The 18,869-nt window shown below is 43.0% G+C and overlaps 2 protein-coding genes across 8 annotated transcripts in view; one reads left to right on the top strand and one right to left on the bottom strand.

Annotated features, from left to right (window-relative positions):
* rhobtb2.L (Rho related BTB domain containing 2 L homeolog) overlaps positions 1–18,492 on the bottom strand; it is a 44,645-nt gene extending 26,153 nt beyond the window's left edge. Inside the window, exons 1-2 of the mRNA XM_018253536.2 lie at positions 18,335–18,492; positions 17,964–18,053 (exon numbers count right to left, since the gene is read on the bottom strand). Coding sequence (XP_018109025.1) covers positions 17,964–18,013 — 50 coding nt within the window. The 5' untranslated portion in view covers positions 18,014–18,053; positions 18,335–18,492. The remainder of the gene's footprint in view (positions 1–17,963; positions 18,054–18,334) is intronic.
* LOC121401588 lies at positions 157–6,910 on the top strand. Of its 7 annotated transcripts, XM_041587028.1 has the most exons (4): positions 165–823; positions 1,430–1,713; positions 5,037–5,040; positions 6,373–6,910. In XM_041587028.1, the coding sequence occupies exons 1-4, from the start codon at positions 516–518 to the stop codon at positions 6,629–6,631; spliced, it is 855 nt and encodes a 284-aa protein (XP_041442962.1). In that variant the 5' UTR covers positions 165–515; the 3' UTR covers positions 6,632–6,910. The 7 variants fall into 7 exon arrangements, with proteins under 7 accessions (XP_041442958.1, XP_041442959.1, XP_041442964.1 ...); XM_041587025.1 differs by having other exon boundaries at positions 158–823; positions 5,037–6,910; XM_041587030.1 differs by lacking the exon at positions 5,037–5,040 and having other exon boundaries at positions 159–823.
* Positions 18,493–18,869: the final 377 nt, after the last annotated feature.

The raw sequence follows: 18,869 nt of genomic DNA, 5'->3' as shown, positions 1-18,869 counted from the left end.
ATTTAACCCTGGCAGGGGTGCCACCATCAGTATTGGTTAGTAAATTGAGTGCACAAGTTGGGTGAACATGGGGTGAGGCCCTGCAAAGGTAGCCCTGTTCTTACTACTCTGTCAAAGCAAATGGGGTGCAGGAGGGGGTTTGTATGCCCCTTTTATATTAGTATTTGAGGGAACGAAACCTGTATAGGGGAGAGTGGGACTTAGGCAAGGGACCCCTTCCCCCAGGGCTTTAGGTAGTTTGTCACGTAGCTGGGGCTGTCTGCCACCCCAGACCCCCTTCCCTCCCCCTGGACACATACAAAGGGAACAAAGGGAGAGATACCTGGTGGCGGGAAAAAAGGGGGCGGGCTGGGGGAGGTAAAGGGGGCTGGTGCAGAGAAGGGACAGATGCTTAAGGAGGAAACCAAGCCAGGAGCAGCAGACTAATTTTTGTTTTTGTTTCAGGTAGATCTCTAAGAGCTGTGCGGCAAGAACTCATCAGGATATCTGCTGGAAGAGATCCGGTAATCGCTGAGATGGAGGTGAATGCGGCCCAAGGGGTGAAAATCGGAGCGACAGAAGGCTCGGCAGGGGACATCGCTAGGCCCAAGAAGAGGGTAAGTTGTTCCATGCAGGTCAGGAGTCGGTCAGCGAGCGGTGGATGCGGCAGAAGAGACGGCGTCGTCGGCGAAGAGGAGGAAGCATCGCGAGAACGAGAACCGGATCAAGATGACGTCACTTCTGGGTCGACGAACAGTGCTGAACCGGTGGTGCGGAAAAGGAAGAAGTTTGGAGGCGCACAGAGGATCGAGGAGCAGCACAACAAGGAGCATCCAAGGAAGAGGTTTGGAGGTTCAAGGGGGAGGCGGGTGGGGGGCTCGGAGGGGGTCCCCACTGCCACCAATGTTTTTCCCACGGCCACCAATGCCCCCCACTATGCCACCAACGAGTCCCCCACGGCCACCAATGTATTACACTCCGCCAGCAATAAGGCACCAGCCACCACCAAAGGGATGGGGGGGGGCCAAGATGGGCATAGTCAATAGGGCCCCACAGTTACCCTCAGGCCCAGGTTTAAGGGGCAGATCCAGCACCAACGACCCCTGTTCCCTGCAGGGTGGCAGAGCAAGCGAAGAGGAGCTTCCAGGGGAAGAGGATTGGGGGAGGGAAGCTGCCCCCAACCCTGAGGAGGAGGGACACAGAGGATCAGAACATGGCCATGCACGGGGAGCTGAACATTTCCAAGCCCCAGCGACCAGGGGAGGGGGGAGTTTCAGATTTAGGGGAAACAACAGACCTGTTTTTGAGCATCGGAACCCCCAGAGGGGATGGGGGCACAGAGGCTGCCAACAGTGGAACGGAAACGGTTCTAATGCCATGTGGGAGGGGATGGTTGTAATACTGAGTATGGAGGTTATGACAATAATTATGAGTTTTTTCCTGCACTTAGGCAATGGTATAACCAGAGGATACCTGGATGGGCAGTGGGACAGGAGTTTCCATATTGGGATGGTTATCGGGTGCCGAGTCTCCAGTTTAGAAACAGGGAGGAAGAGGAGAGCTGGTTGCAGTGGAGGAAAGAAAGAACACAAAGACAAGAGGAGGAGGCTGGCCCATCAACAAGGAGGGAAAAAGAAGCCTATCCAACAAATACAAGGGTGCAGGAAAAGCAGAAAGAGGATACAAGCACACAGAGACCAATCGTGGCAACCGCTACAAAGGAGGCACCTATGGGTGAGTTGAATGTGCAACATGACATACCAATTGATTTGGATTCTGATTCAGAGGATTCAGATAGTGAGTCAGAAGGGGGAAAAATGGTAGCCATACTTAAGAGGTATCTGAAAGGCAAAGAGAAAAGTGGGGGTATAGAGAAAAATTCAAAAGAAACCACTCCGGTAATGGTCCTAGCTGGGGCTGGGGATACATATGCATGCGCGCTTACAGAGACAGCAGCACATTTACCTAAGAAAGCGAGAAAGTCTATAGAGGAGGGTAAATTTGTGGATATTTACAGTTTAACTAGGGAAGCAGTTCAAGAAAAGGAAGAAGGGGTGAAACAGGAGGAAAAAGAGAGAAGGCGAAAATCGATATTTGATTGTTTGAAAGGTTTTTTGGTTTTTTCAAGCGTATATCTAGTTAAAAAGCCTGAGCAGAGTTTGAATATCATAAAGTACATTGATACAATAATTGACACATATCTGTTTTACAAGGGTACTTCATGGTATGATTATGACCAGGCTTTCAGGAAAAAGATTGTAAATAGTAAAATGTTATCTTTTGGACAGAAGGACATAGATTTATGGACAAGATTGGTGTCTAAAGAGAGTAGTACAAGCAATAATGTGAACAAAGGGAGCTATACGGTCAAACCAAGGAACGTGTGTTTCGCATACAACGAGAGGAGATGTAATAGAGGGTATGCATGCAAATTCAGGCATGCATGCTCTGCATGTGGATCTTCTCATATTGTAAGTGAATGTAACAGGAAAAGGGAGACCCAAGCAAACAGGCAGCCCTTTCGAGGCGCTCAACAAAAGAGCGGCAACGCCAGTGCAGATGGGCAAGTTAATTGAGTCATTAGTTGGTTACCCAGATAAAGAGGCAGCAGTATTTTTAGCAAAGGGTTTTTTGGATGGTTTTAAGATTCCAGTATCGCAAACACCCCCCCCCTAGTAAAATCTATAAAAATTTAAAATCAGCTGGCCAGCATGAGGATGTTTTAAAACAAAAAATTGAAAAAGAAGTAAAAACAGGTAGGATGGCAGGGCCATTTGAAGTCCTCCCCATAGAGGGCCTGGTGGTATCTACACTGGGCGTAGTGCCCAAAAAAGAGCAGGGTAAATTCAGGATGATACAGCACCTTTCATATCCAGTAGGGGCGTCAGTGAATGATGCACTAGATAAAGAACAGTGCAAGGTGCAGTACCAGTCTTTCGACGAAGCTTTAGAAATCGTAAAGGGACAAGGGGACAGGGCATTGTTAGCAAAGGTGGACATAGAGTCTGCATTTAGGCTTTTACCTTTACACCCAGAGAGTTTTAAGTTGACCGGGTGTTATTTTCAGGGAGCATTTTTTGTGGATTTATGCTTACCTATGGGATGTGCAATTTCATGTTCATATTTTGAGATGTTTAGCACATTTTTGCATTGGCTTATATGCCAAAGGTCGGGGAATGCGGCCATAGCCCACTACCTAGATGATTTTTAATCATAGGGCCCAAACAAACAGGGAAGTGCCAGGAAACCTTGATAATATTTTTACAGATGCTAAAAGAGTTAGGTGTCCCAGTCGCGGAGGAAAAGACAGTGCAGCCAACTACAAAGTTGACCTTTTTGGGAATTGAGATAGATACAAAAGCCAGGAGGTGCAGGTTGCCAAGGGATAAAGTAGAAAAAAGCAAGCAGGCAATACATAATTTAATGGGGACTAAAAAAGTAACGTTGAGAGAAATGCAACAGACTTTGGGGCTGCTGAACTTTGCATGTAGAATAATTCCAATGGGTCGGATATTTAAGAGAAGGTTGGAAAAGGCTACGACAGGGGTTAAAAAACCATTTCACAAAATAAGGATAACTAAGGAGTTAAGAGCAGATTTGGGTGTTTGGGATAGTTTTTTGACAGAATTTAACGGAATAAGGTTATGGTTATCTGAGACAAAGAATAACAGAGAATTGGAATTGTTAACAGATGCGTCGGGTAGCATTGGTTATGGAGCTTACTTTGCAGGAAAGTGGTGTGCTGGCAGGTGGCCGCAAGCATGGCGGGAGTTGGGTTTAACTAAGAATTTGACTTTGCTAGAGTTATTCCCAATAGTAGTAGCACTGGAGCTATGGGCAGGGGATTTTAGGGATAAAGCAATTCGGTTCATATCAGACAATATGGGGGTGGTGTGTGCAGTTAATAATTTATCATCGGATTCAGCCCCAGTAATCCAGTAATCAATCTATTGAGACAGTTAGTTTTAATTTGCATGAGATTTAACATCTCATTTAGAGCGCAGCACATCCCAGGTGTAGAAAACACATTGGCAGACGCATTGTCAAGGGAAAAATGGGATCTTTTCTTTAAATTGGCACCCAACGCAGCAAAAACACCTCATAATTGCCCTGATAATTTATGGCAGTTGGTGAACCTCTCTTAGAAGAGCTGTACGGGAAATCTGTATCCGAGAGAACTCTTGCCGCATACAAAAAGGCATGGAAAAGATGGCAACTATTCTGCGAAAGCAGTAAGAGGGAGGGCAGCACTAAGGATTTGTTGTCATTTCTGGCGTTAATGTATAGGGAGGGAAAATCAAAAGCAGGCGCCAGCGCCACGCTAGCGGCGATTTCCCATTTTTCAGTGGCAGAAGGTAGACCTGAGATAGTACGCAGCCCAGTAATTAGTAAAGTTATAAAAGGATGGGCAAGAGCGGAGGGCCCTAGAGTAGATGAGAGAGAACCAATAGTGGAAAGCAGGCTGACTCTGGTCATAAGGGCATTAAAAAAGGTCTGTTTTGATCAATTTGAATATATGCTGTTCAGGGCGGCATTCACATTAGCATTTGGGGGGGCGTTGCGGTTAAGTGAATTGGTCCCCCCATCAAAAAAGGCAGCAGGGAAAGGTTTAATGGACAAGCACGTAGTTATACAAGAGGGGAAAGCATTGGACTATGTTAGTAGATCTAAGACTGATCAGGAAGGGAAAGGGAGGTGGATAGGTATAGAGGCCACAGGTAAAATAACATGTACGGTCAAGGCACTGGTGAATTATAGGACAGTCCGACCCGGGGGTGGGCAGCTGCTACTACTGCACAAAGACTCATCCCCCCTTTCTGCTTTCCAGTTTAGCCAGGTGCTGAAGAAGGCAGTAATAGTCAATGGTTGGGACCCAAAGAAATTTAGTTCATATTCTTTCAGAATAGGTGCAGCAACAGAGGCAGCAATGAGGGGAGAGTGTATAGAGAAGATAAAAAAGATGGGGAGATGGAAATCAGAGGCATATAGGAAGTATATACGGCCCGTGGAAAAAATGAGAAAAGGAAGCTAACCCTGCATATGTATTTACTTCGCAGCAAGGTGTGGATCTGCTGTCAACATATTGGTCATAGGGCACTCATTTATTTTTTGGGCCATAAAGCATGCAGCAGGGCAACAGCTGGGGTTACCAAAGGAACACATGAAGTTGGCATGGCAGGGTTGGAGAGGTATGAGATGGGAGCAACTAAATGGTAGGTTCTATAACGCGCTCCATCGAGTTAATTTCGTGCATTTAGTTATAATTACAGGGGGAAACGATCTCACGTCAAAAAAGACTCCAGCACTCATAGAGAACATGAGGGCCGACTTGGCGGAGATGCTGGAAAACAGGAAGGTCGGGGGGTTAGCTTGGTCAGACATTATACAGAGGAGCAATTGGAGGGGGGCAATTTCACCCAAAGGCGTGGAGAAAGCTAGAAAGAAAGTGAACCGGGCCATGCATAAATTCATGTGTTCCTTTGGGAAAGGTATCATAAGGCACGACAACATAAGAAGTAAGCAACACCAGTTTTTTAGGGAAGATGGAGTTCATCTGTCAAGGGAGGGTTTGGATCTGTTTTTAGGGAACATCGGGTCATTTATTCAGGAGTGGTGGAAGTCACAGGAGGTATAGGTGGGCCATGGAAAAGGACAAATGGTACCCCTCCCCCCTTTTCCATTGGGTGGCGGCAGTGTGGCTCCAGGAGAAAAGACGGTTACAGTGCAGGCCTACCCTTTGGAGAGTCACTAGTGTGGAGCAGACTTTGACTGCACGGTCTTGTCTGAGTCATGCAAGGGGCTGGGGTTAGCGCCAGTTATGCACACGGTTGGGAGCAGGAGGATGGGCGACTGATTGGTCACAGAGGGCGCTTGGCCCCATGATCCCTGCTCCCTGTGGTTGTCTATTACGGTGTGGGCACAATGCCCAGGTTGGTGATAGGAGCCGCAGCTGGGGGTCAGGGGGTACCTAGTCCTTTTTAGCAAAAAGTAATAAATAAAGAAAGTGACTTCCACACATATTTTGCACCAATTAAGTCTCTGTGTCATTTTTGAGGGGGATGAGAGATGCCCCAGGGGATAGGGGGATCCTTGGCCTAGAGGGAACGAAACCTGTATAGGGGAGAGTGGGACTTAGGCAAGGGACCCCTTCCCCCAGGGCTTTAGGTAGTTTGTCACGTAGCTGGGGCTGTCTGCCACCCCAGACCCCCTTCCCTCCCCCTGGACACATACAAAGGGAACAAAGGGAGAGATACCTGGTGGCGGGAAAAAAGGGGGCGGGCTGGGGGAGGTAAAGGGGGCTGGTGCAGAGAAGGGACAGATGCTTAAGGAGGAAACCAAGCCAGGAGCAGCAGACTAATTTTTGTTTTTGTTTCCCACCCTCCCACCCTGTAGGTGGATGGAGGCTAAGAAGGTGCTCCAGGGTCTTCGGACCGATCGCCTAGATGGGGTCAGGAAGGAATTTTCCCCTGCGGTGCTAATTGGAAAAACACACCGAAGGGTTTTTTCGCCTTCCTCTGGGGCATTATTATATGTGAAGTCAAAGGTACTCCCTGAAATCAGCTGCGGCTACAAATGTGTGGGGGTCAGCGGCAGTGCGGCTCCAGGAGAAAAGACGGTTACAGTGCAGGCCTACCCTTTGGAGAGTCACTAGTGTGGAGCAGACTTTGACTGCACGGTCTTGTCTGAGTCATGCAAGGGGCTGGGGTTAGCGCCAGTTATGCACACGGTTGGGAGCAGGAGGATGGGCGACTGATTGGTCACAGAGGGCGCTTGGCCCCATGATCCCTGCTCCCTGTGGTTGTCTATTACGGTGTGGGCACAATGCCCAGGTTGGTGATAGGAGCCGCAGCTGGGGGTCAGGGGGTACCTAGTCCTTTTTAGCAAAAAGTAATAAATAAAGAAAGTGACTTCCACACATATTTTGCACCAATTAAGTCTCTGTGTCATTTTTGAGGGGGATGAGAGATGCCCCAGGGGATAGGGGGATCCTTGGCCTAATGTGCTGAGAATGAATAGTCCGGGTGTATATGTGATATGAGCTGTTCAGTTCAGAAGATTTCATGAGGTTGTTTTAGTATTTATGAAATTAGTGGGTATGTTTAAAGTCCAGATTGTACCTTGAAAAGGCCAATTGCATGTATGTATTTATTAGTTATATAAGATTATTACTATGGGCACTAAAGTCGCTGGTTTTGTCTCTTAACCTCAATTAATTTGTACTTTCAACAAAGAAATTTTGTCGTCAAACATGTCGCCCCAGGGTAGATTCCCTCTCTGTTCTTTTCTAAAACCAGTCCTGACTGGGGACAGCGGCTTATGAAACCGCCTATAGTTATCATTCATTAGTATATGTACTAGTCAGTTAGAAGTGACTGGCCCGGTGATTTCTTCCAGTTGTGAGGACTGGTCAGGGCCCCTGTGAATTTTGCTTGAGGGCCATAACAATTTCTAGCTGTCAGATTCTCGCCTGCCAAAAATAACAAACATTCTGAACATGCCACTAGTGCTAAAAACATGGCAATCAATCATTTTGGATACTGGTGTTGAACGCTGCCACCTTAATAAGTGCCTCATGCATGGGATACTTAAGCGAGGAACTTGCAATCTGTGTGTGTGTATTTGCGGGGTGGGTATGGAAAGTGGTGATGAGGTCAAGTTGATAATAACACTAAAAGGTAAGTACATTGCAGCCCTCTGGGTCTTGTTGAACTACAGCATCCAGCATGAGCTGTTCCTTGCCATATGTAGCACCCCTGCAGAACCATTAATACATTGCCCATGTTGTATACTCCCTGCTAAGTTGGCAAGGCACGGGAATGGCAGGGTACATGACAAGAATGGAGAGTGGGGGGTGGCCAAACCCCAGCAACCAGAATTAATAAAAAAACACAAATAAAATTAAGACCAACCTCAATCTAGTATACATTATTTCCATCAGCAGAACACTAACAATAAAGACCAACTTCCCCTTTAATAAACACATCATTTACTGTTGTCTGCATCAGATTTTGTTTCTATAACGAGCAAGGCTACAATTTTACTGTTGCTTTATATTAAACTGCCTACAAAAAAAAAAAACATAAGTCGATAATCTAACAAGCTGTTCGGAAAATAGCAAGATGGTCAGAATCCCTGAATGACCCTGAGTGACCAGAGCCTGATCCTTACTGCAAGGGTGCTAATTCTGTCTGGCCACTGCCTTGTCTTCTCTCTGCAATAGGCATTTTCTTTACTCACAGTCAGTTTGCAAGTCACCTGCTCTGGACACTGCTACTACACCCTGACGTAGCCCTATAAAGGGCACTTGGTAGCCCACTCCAAACACTTGCTATATTTGGCACACACACCTGAGCTGACCTGCCCTTTAGAAATATCAGACGGTGTAATGATCCCCTTTGCTGCCTGTATCCTGCGGCTCCTCCGGTGAGCACAAATAATTCCCCACACCCCTATCCTGCCTGTTCCAGACTCTCCCAGTCTGAGCCAGTGTGAAACAAACACAGGGACTGTGGAGGGGGGAGAGAGGATTGGAAGAGAGAGCAAATGAGAAAGAGCAGAGGTAGGAATGGAAAAACACAGCAAGAACCCAAGAGGAGCCAGAGAGAAAAATTGGAAAAACTGAAAGACAAATTGGAGATGTTGAGGACAAGGAAGGGATAGGAAGGTAAAGGAGAGAACCGAAGGAAGGTGCAAGGGAGGCAGCAAATGGGTAGAGTCTGAGAGGGGTGAAAATAAAAGCACAAAGGATGGTAAGAGGATGAGGACATGAGGATGGTCAGTAGCAGGAGAGGACGGTTGGGGTGAAGAAGGAAGCATGGCTTTAGGATGGAGGGGAACTGAAGAGGATGTGAAGGCTAAACTCTCATCAAGATTTAAATATGAAAACAATGTTGAGAAATCATGTACCAAAAATTTGATTGTAGGGAGGCACCAGTCCAGAACACCATAAAGTAGAATCCAGGAGCCCAACGTTTTAATAGTACAAAAAGTTTTATTTTACATTATGTATAAAAATAAAAAAAAAGCCTTTTTTATGTTTATGCATAATGTAAAATAAAACTTTTTGTATGATTTAAACGTTTTACTCCTGGATTCTACTATATGGTGTTCCGGACTATTGATGCCTGCCTACAATCAAATTTTTGTGACTTACCCCCCTTTGCTGAAGGTCTGGGGCATGAGTACCCGGACCCACCGTAGAGAGGGGTAAGCTTATTCTACTACCTAAAGATTTAAGCTTCTTGTGGTTTGGAAATGAGAAATTATGTATAAAGAGTTTTTTATTTGCCTCATTTAATACAACAGTGCAATGTGCAAAGTACAATTTTCGGAGGCAGATCACTATGAGATTTCCCTCAGTGCTGTGGAGTTTGTAGCTCCTCATTCAAAGTAAATGGGATTCCTATCAGGGACACTTCAGAATATTTTAATTGTGAGGTTTTATAAACCTATGCATACAGGGTATCAATCTGTTCAGAAGACCCCTGCAATTCATATTTTTATCTTCGTACCAAAGGACATGTGGAGGATAATATGCTGCAAAATGCAAGTTTTAAAATAATTTATTATTATTAGACATATTATAAATACCACCAACTTTGGTTTACTAACAATCTACACATTTAGGATTTCTAAGACTGTGTACATGGAAAATATATGTTTTTCTGGGGTTATTATACTGTTAGGGGCTCTAACAAAATATAAATTGCAGTAGGGATGCACCGAATCCACTATTTTGGATTCGGCCGAATCCCCGAATCCATCTTGGAAGATTCGGCCGAATCCCGAACCGAATCCGAATCCTAATTTTCATATGCAAATTAGGGGCGGGGAAGGAAAAAGTGGAAAAAAATTGGCTTACTTCCTTGTTTTGTAACAAAAAGTCACCTGAAATCACGCCCTCCCCACAATTTGCATATGCAAATTAGGATTCGGTTCGGCCAGGCACAAGGATTCGGCCGAATACAAATCCTGCTGAAAAAGTCCGAATCTTTTCCGAATCCCCAACCGAATCCTGGATTCGGCGCAACCCTTAATTGCAGACAATGGGACTATCTTGATGTAGGTGAAGTGCCAGCCATGAAAAATTATATTGGAAACATTATTTTTATCTTGATCTCGACATGTCATGTATCTTGATAATCCTATTCATATTGCATTCAACAGCCTCAGGGGATTTATGTTTTACTTTTGTACCTAAAGATGCTATAAAGTGAAAGCAGATTTTCAGAAATTCCCTTAAAAAATTCTTACGGTGCAGTTTCGTAGCTTGGATTAGAAAATGTTCTCTTTTTGAATTTGACAGAACGTGTACTTTTTTAAAATATATATTTTGAGGTCAACTTACTTGTTGGGGCTTTTACCGCCCATATATACAGTAATTGCTGTATGATGACTTTGCTGTAGATGAAATGTCAGCCAACAAAATTCATATGCGCTGTTTTCATTTTAGGGTCCATACATGTCACATGATTTGGTCTGTGGGGCATCAATCTGCCCCTGGAATTCATATTTATGTAGGACATAAGGTGCAGTGAGATAGAAGTTTTGAATTGATTTTCAGAAGATCCATAAAATGCTGACATAGTAAACCATTATTATAGTAATATAAAGACTTATTTATCCATTTTTTAAAAAAAATGGTTTTCTGGGTTAAACTTACTGTTGGTGGCATTTTTGACTTTGCAATCTAAAGTATGCTTATTTGGTTGTGGCTCTTTGAAGATTCGGAATATGGACATTTTATTGTATTTTATTTCTACAGATAGTATGTAGACAGAATTGTTTATGTTTTTTACAGATAATCATAATCTAATAATAATTTGAGATCATAATAATTTGAGGACCAGGTTAGGATGGATCAAACACTTTTTGGTGGCAGCCCTAACCTTAACCAAAATATAGTGATTACAGGGATTCTGTCATGATTTTTATGGTTTACTTTTTATTTCTAAATTACACTGTTTACACTGCATATAATTCACTCTACATATTTAAAATTTGATTCTTGAACCAACAAATGTATTATTTTAATTGTAATATCTCATTGTGCATTGTGCCTGATTCTGAGCTTTGAGAAGGAGCCACCACTTCAGAATAGAACGGCGTTAAGACAGCTATTGTTTCTCCCCTTCCCTTTGTATTTTAATACAACCTAGGTCGTTCTCCCTAGCAGGGAAAAAAGCAGGGTTTTATTGTTATGGTTCCATTTTCATGGCTACCACTAGGTGGTTAAAGGGATCCTGTCATCAGAAAACGCATCAGTTAATAATGTTACTCAGATTTTTTTTATATTCAATTTTGAAATCTGACATGGGGCTAGACATTTTGTCAATTTCCCAGCTGCCCCTGGTCATGTGACTTGTGCCTGCATGTTAGGAGAGAAATACTTTCTGGCAGGCTGCTGTTTTTCCTTCTCAATGTAACTGAATGTGTCTCAGTGGGACATGGGTTTTTACTATTGAGTGTTGTTCTTAGATCTACCAGGCAGCTGTTCTGTGTTAGGGAGCTGCTATCTGGTTACCTTCCCATTGTTCTTTTGTTTGGCTGCTGGTGGGGGAAAGGGAGGGGGTGATATCATTCCAACTTGCAGTACAGCAGTAAAGAGTGATTGAAGTTTATCAGAGCACAAGTCACATGACCTGGGGCAGCTGGGAAATTGACTAAATATCTAGCCCCATGTCAGATTTCAAAATTGAATGTAAAAAATCTGTTTGCTCTTTTGAGAAATGGATTTTAGTGCAGAATTCTGCTGGAGCAGCACTATTAACTGATTCATTTTGAGAATTTTTTTTTCCCATGACAGTATCCCTTTAAGCAATGAAAACAAATCCTTCAGCAGAGGTGTCAGGTAGCTGCTATCTGGTTCGCTACCCATTGTTCTGTTGATAAGCTGCTGATGGGCTGCTGGGGAGGGAAGGGAGGGGGTGATATCACTCCAACTTGCAGTGTAGCAGTAAAGAGTGGCTGAGCACAAGTCACATGACCCAAGGGCACCTAGGAAACTGACAATATGCCTAGCCCCATGCCAAATTTCGAAATTAAATATGAAAAATTCTGTTTGCTCTTTTAAAAAATTGACTTCAGGGCAGAATTCTACTGGAGCAGCATTTTTATTTATTATTAAAAACATGTTTTCCCGTGACAGTAAATTTCTCTGCAAGTTTTACTGTCACTTGTGTCTCTTTTTCTGATATTAGGCATAAAGAGGGCATGTGTACATTTTGAATTACTATGGAATGTGGTGACCCAAGCAAGGAGATACAATAGTCCCACCTAGTTAATCTTTGATAAAGGAGCGCAAAATTTGTGAAACGCATTGAAGTCAATGTGGTTTTCGCAGAATTTATTTTAATCTACACAATGCGTTGCAGTCAATGTGCATTTTTGAAGCTTTTTTATCTGCGCCAAAATACATTGAAGTCAGTATGTTTCATGTAAAATGCAACGGAACAACGGGCGTTTTCTTGGAGTTCTTTTTTCTGCAGTGTTTTTGTTGCTTTTTTTTTCGTAGAACAATATTTCTGTAATGTGCCATGTTAACATGATTTTCCAAATTGAATTTAAAGAGGAGAGAATTAATTAACATTTAAAACACTGGAGAGTTTCCTCTACAGACAAATCTTAAATTATTTTACTCACCAAAACTATAATTTCCATTCCATTCAAGGTGACGGCATGAGGCACATTGTACTGCGTGCACAGAAAATTACTTCTCTGAATTCTTTACACATACAGGGAGCTACAATACTGTTTGCTTCAGCTGAGGTCTATGTCTATGTACAATGCTGACATTTTATCTTAAAGCTAACTAAATAAACTAAACTGAACTAAAACTAAAGCTTAACTTAAAAAGTAGGATATAAATGTTGTACATTATGTAATGGGCTTCTGTACCAGCCTAAGGCAACCACAGCCCTTTAGCAGTAAAGATCTGTGTCTCCAAAGATGCCCCAGTAGCTCCCCATCTTCTTTTCTGCTGATTCACTGCACATGCTCTGTGCTGCTGTCACTTACTGAGCTAAGGGACCTACTCACAGTATACAGTACACATAGGGGCAGATTTATTAAGGGTCGAAGTGAATTAGAGGGAATTTTCGAAGTAAAAAAATTTGAAATTCGAAGTAATTTTTTGGATACTTCGACCATCGAATAGGATACTACGTCTTCGACTTCGAATACGATTCGAAGTAAAATAATTTGAATATTCGGCCATTCAATAATCGAAAGTCTCTTTAAAAAAAAAACGGCCAAATTAAACCTGCCGAAGTGCTATGTTAGTCTATGGGGACCTTCTAGAGCATTTTTCTAAGTTTTTGGAAGTCGAAGTAAAATCATTCGATGGATCGCTGAAATCCTTCGAATCGTTCGATCAAACGATTTTACTTCGACCGCAGGATACCCAAATTCGCTGAAAAAAACTTCGACTTCAATATTCGAAGTCGAAGTATTTCAATTTAATGGTCTGGAATTTCTAAGTATTTTTAACTTCGAAATTCGACCCTTGATAAATCTGCCCCCTAGAATAGAAATGTCGCAATACAAGGCTGATTAGTAATTACTACAGATAATTACTACATGGCAGCACAGAAACCAGTGCAATTAGCATCAGAATTTAATAATCAGCCCTGTAGCATCAGCTTATATTACAGACCAACCTCATTTTCTGCTGGATAATTAGTGACGAGCCCTAAGCTTAGCTTCTCAACAGCTGCTCAGAGCCCACTGAGCATGTGAGTGTCACAGACACTTTCCAAGATGGTGACCCCCTGTGACAAGTTTGAAGTCCTGGATCATTGCTGCTATTGACAAGCTGAAACTTTAGGCTGGTGCAATAAGTTCAGTATATAAAATATGCCATTTTTAACCATATTAATTTTTAGGGTTTAGTTCTCCTTTAAAGCATTGTGTTCCTGATAACTGAAAGGTAAAATATTGAGGAAACTCCAGGTCCCAAGCATTCTGGATAATGTTCCCATACCTGTATCATCAGAAACTAATACTAGCCTCAGGACTAGTGAACTGTGCAGCACAAGAGCAAAGACCAAAGTGCATGGAGCTGAGACCCTATGAAGGTTTGTGCCCAGAGCTAAATTGTGCCATACCGAGAAGCAGCAGAGTGACATAACAGTAACAGATACAACCTGTTCTACTTGCTCTTCATCTACGCACAAGGTCATCTTCCAGTCATCAGTTTGACAGGGTTACTAAGAGGAGGACAGATTTCTAACACACATTTTTAAGGGGGTTATTTATCAGAGGTCGAATTTTAGAGCTTTGTGAGCTTTTCTAGATCTCAATTGAACTCCCAATCAACTTGTAATGGTTTCTAATTTAAGAAAAAAACTTGAATGTTAAAAACTCAAATCAGCGCAGTTGGGGTGAAAATCTCAAATACTTGAACTGATTGAGTTTTCAGCAAAAAAAACCTTGAATCACTCACAGGCCCGTATTTGTGGAAAGGCCACCTAGGCCCAGGCCTAGGGTGGCAGGATTTTAGGGGGGCGGCATGCTGCCAAACCACACCCACATTGGTCCAAAAACACTGGGGATACAATAATTTTTTTTAATTTCCCATACGCCAATCCCCATTGCTCCATTCCAGTTTATGAAAAATTGCACGAATAAAGAGGAGGGGACAGGGGCAACGATCGGCAGTGGGCCTAGGGGCGCCCACTATGTAAATCCGGCCCTGATCACTCAGCGAAACCCACCAAAAAAACGGTAAAAAAAACCCCTGAAGCGCTAGAATTTATAGAGTTTTCGAGTGAAACCCACCAAAAAAACTCTAACATCATGAAGACTATTAACATTTTCAAATGGTTCAAGGGACCTCTGCCACTGACTACATGACCTCAACAGATTTTCGATGGTGTCATTTCAGATTCAAGCTATTTCCAGGTTTGGGGAATAATAAATCTTAGAAAAAATATTTTTACCCAGAAAATTTTTTGACCAAAAAATACCCTTGAAAATATGAATTTCTCATGGAAAACATAACCCGACCTTTGATAAATAACCCCCTAAAAGTCTGATTGGTAAAAAGCTAAATAATAATGGGACAACAAATTTAAGAAAAGCACAGTTTAGATCTGTAAGTTTACTACATTTAAAATGATATTAAATCATTACCGTTATCAATGTATTCCCTTTAAGGAGAATTCAACCCTTAAATAAAAAATCCCCTAGTTCATTTTAGGGGACATATGTACCCAACTCACATTGGAAGACCAAGCTTTATTGAACATCCAATCACAACAAGTCTGCTGAGACAATAGTTATGGTCCAAACCCTGCTTACCTCAAGCTATTATTCTTAGTGTAAATGATCATATGACACCTTCTGCTCACCTGAGCCAATCAGATAGCTTATAACAACAAAACGAGTAGCGTCTAAAATGCAGTAGTAGAGATAGTACTGAAATTCTGTCAGGACATACTCTCATATTCGGGGAGTTTAGTCACCAGGCGACACATCTCCTCTTCTTCGGGGATGGCACTCAGAGCACTTTGTTTTCTGTAGTCGCCCGAAGTTTCCTCGACTTCGGAAAACAAAGCACTCCAAATGCCATCCTGCTGGCGATTTACATTCTAATAGGCGGGAGGCAGTTCGGGGAGATTAGTTGCCCCGAAGAAGAAGAGATTTGTCGATTAGTCGCCCGAAGAAGAAGAGATTGGTCGCCGGGTGATTAATCTCCCCGAATCTGAGCATGTCCCCTGACCCTAAAAAAAAAAAAAAAGCACAATGGGTCGGGAGCTCACCACAGTTGGACAAAAGGAAATTTCACAGATTCAATTGTATAGGGTTTGTAGGGTCATATTCATCGAAGCGTGAACTCTCACTTTTACCCATTGAGAAATATGTCCCAAAAAATTTAATATAAGTGAACAGAGAGTGGTGAAATTTACTATGGGGCCCATTTACTTACGAGTGAAGGAATAGAATAAAAAAAACTTCGAATTTTGAATGTTTTTTTTTGGCTACTTCGACCATCGAATTGGCTACTTCGACCTTCGACTACGACTTCGACACAAACGATTCGAACTAAAAATCGTTCGACTATTTGACCATTTGATAGTCGAAGTACTATCTCTTTAAAAAAAACTTCGACCCCCTACTTCACCATCTAAAACCTACCGAACCTCAATGTTAGCCTATGGGGAAGGTCCCCATAGGCTTTGCAACCTTTTGTTGGTCGAAGAAAAATCATTCGATCGATGGATTAAAATCCTTTGAATTGAACGATTCGAAGGATTTAATCGTTCGATCAAACTATTTGCGGTAAATCCTTCGACTTCGATATTCGTTAATTAACCCTCGATATTCGACCCTATGTAAATCTGCCCCTTAATCTGTTTCTGTCCCCCTTTATTTCTCTAAACTGGACTATAAAATGGAAGAATGGAAAAAAAGAATGTTGTAAATACACAACAGAAGTTCTCCAATAACCCATTTATACATCAAGTCTTCTTATAATTTCTCTTTCACACTCCATCCATTTCCCCCGGTGTCCCCTTTTGTCCTTGGTACTTCATCCTCTTTCTCTCTCTGTCTATTATTATAATTATTATCGTAAACATTTCTATACCTTACTCAGTAGATTCTCCCATTCATTATATATGAACGGAGCTGCAGCGGATGCACAAAGAGTAAACAGTATGAATCACTCATTGGCCAACTATACCTGCAAGTCAACCAATTACTAGAGACAATGCACCCACACATGCCGTTCTTTAAAGAACAATTAGCTATTAATGAGATGTGTTGTTTTTGTATAATTGTGTATATCTGTCAGTTAGTGACAGCTTAAGAAAAAAATAATATAACATATTTCCTGGCTACTCCACTCTCATCACTAAGACTTGAGAATGCATTCCTGTACTGACTTCTACTTAGCACATCTGTCCACCATTCTTGGTGCTGTGGCCAAGCATCAGGTGAGTAACAGCACGTCTGCCCACTCGTCTAGTGTTCTGGTTGGGTGTCTGGTGAGTAACAGAATGTGCCCAATACCCAGCATGTCTGCCCACTCTCATGGTGCTCCAGTTGGGTGTCTGGTGAGTAATAGAATGTGCCCAATACCCAGCATGTCAGGCCACTCTCATGGTGCTCTGGTTGGGTGTCTGGTGAGTAACAGAATGTGCCCAATACCCAGCATGTCAGGCCACTCTCATGGTGCTCTGGTTAAGTGTCTGGTGAGTAACAGAATGTGCACAATACCCAGCATGTCAGGCCACTCTCATGGTGCTCCAGTTGGGTGTCTGGTGAGTAACAGAATGTGCCCAATACCCAGCATGTCAGGCCACTCTCATGGTGCTCTGGTTGGGTGTCTGGTGAGTAATAGAATGTGCCCAATACCCAGCATGTCTGCTTACTCTCATGGTGCTCTGGTTAAGTGTCTGGTGAGCAGGCCTGGACTGGCAATCTGTGGGTTCTGGCAAATGCCAGAGCGGCTGCTATAAGGTGCCATAGTGGGCTGGTAGGGGCTGTTTGGGCCTCTGTGTGGGCTGATTAAGCCTTTGTGTACCTGAAATGCCAGGGCCTATTTTAATTCTCAATCCAGACCTGCTGGTGAGTAACAGAATGTGCCCAATACACAGCATGTCAATTGTCAGGCCACTCTCATGGTGCTCTGTTTGGGTGTCTGGTGAGTTACAGAATGCACGCAATACCCAGCATGTCTGCTTACTCTCATAATGAGCAACAGAATGTGCACAATGTTTAGTATGTCTGCTCACTTGCCTGGTGCTCTGGTTGAGTGTCTGATGATTAGCAGAATGTGGACAATACCCAATATTTTTGCCATTCCCTCTTTAGCTTATTCTGAAGCCTGTAATCATATATACTTGAATACCTAAATCTCTTTATAAACGTATCTGTATTTAATTGCACTTCCCTACACAGCAAATGTATTAATTACCTTACCAGTGTATTTGATTATTTTGGAAAATGTGTATGGGCATCCAGTTTCATGTTGTACTTACTCTTCATAGTTGAAGTCAGTTAACTCCAGGACTCTCACCTCTTCCTCCATCTTCCTGCAGTCAGTATGGACAGCTCACAGCACGATGGCCCTGTAACATAAATGCAGATGGAGGGGACTTTATTAATGCTTTCTGGTACACAAACTACACTAAACACAGCATTAATTTCAGTGCAACATGAATGTGGCCGTGGGCTTGCTGTGTACTATTTATCCAAACAGTGTAACATAAAGCCTTCTAAATGCATTCAAATAATAGCCCCGTGTGAAGTTCTTTAAATGCACATACCCAAAATACGATTAGCTATATAAAGTACAAAACAAACACACACCCAAACATGTAGTAATGTCAGTCTTGAGCGTTGGACTTACTTATAAGAACAAACAGACAGGACAGACGATGGGCAAACCCAGAGTGCAGAACTAGATATGTATCCTCTGCTGGTGTCCTGGATACAGGAGATGCTGAGAAGTTGTATACCGGTGAGAATTGTAGCCAGCGGAGAACTTCAGGTGGTTTGGAAAGTTTTTCAGCCACACCTTTTTCCCTTGTGTCACACAGGTAGGGGCTACACCTCCGGACCAATCCAGTTTGGAGGGCGTGTGGAGCACTCATACCCAACTTGCTCTGCTGCAATCCTTTGCCCTACAAAACTGCGAAGGAGAGAAGGCAGGACACCTCAAGTACACAGCATTTATTAATAGACAGAAGAGAGATCTGCCATGCTTTGCACAGCAATGCCACTTTTCCCTCCTGTCAGCATTCAGGAATAGGCATGTGCAGCAGCTAAATACCCACTGCCATTAGCAAGAGCACTGCTGCTCCTCCTCAAACACAATGCAAATTGAGATCCAAGAAAAAATGCAGTTTAACAAATACGATCACAATGTGTTTAGCCTGCTTTTA

This window comes from Xenopus laevis, chromosome 3L (assembly GCF_017654675.1).
Source record: "Xenopus laevis strain J_2021 chromosome 3L, Xenopus_laevis_v10.1, whole genome shotgun sequence".
In the NCBI taxonomy this organism is placed as follows: Eukaryota; Metazoa; Chordata; class Amphibia; order Anura; family Pipidae; genus Xenopus; species Xenopus laevis.
Note: the sequence above shows the minus strand (reverse complement) of the source record. Positions and strands in the feature narration are given on the sequence as shown.

What these genes read in the sequence shown, in the direction of transcription:
- LOC121401588 (XM_041587024.1), top strand. Translation starts at nt 516, where the DNA reads ATGGAGGTGAATGCGGCCCAAGGGGTGAAAATCGGAGCGACAGAAGGC. An exon ending in AAGGAGCATCCAAGGAAGAG is followed by an intron (nt 824 to 1,429) that starts GTTTGGAGGTTC and finishes TCCTGCACTTAG; the next exon opens with GCAATGGTATAACCAGAGGA.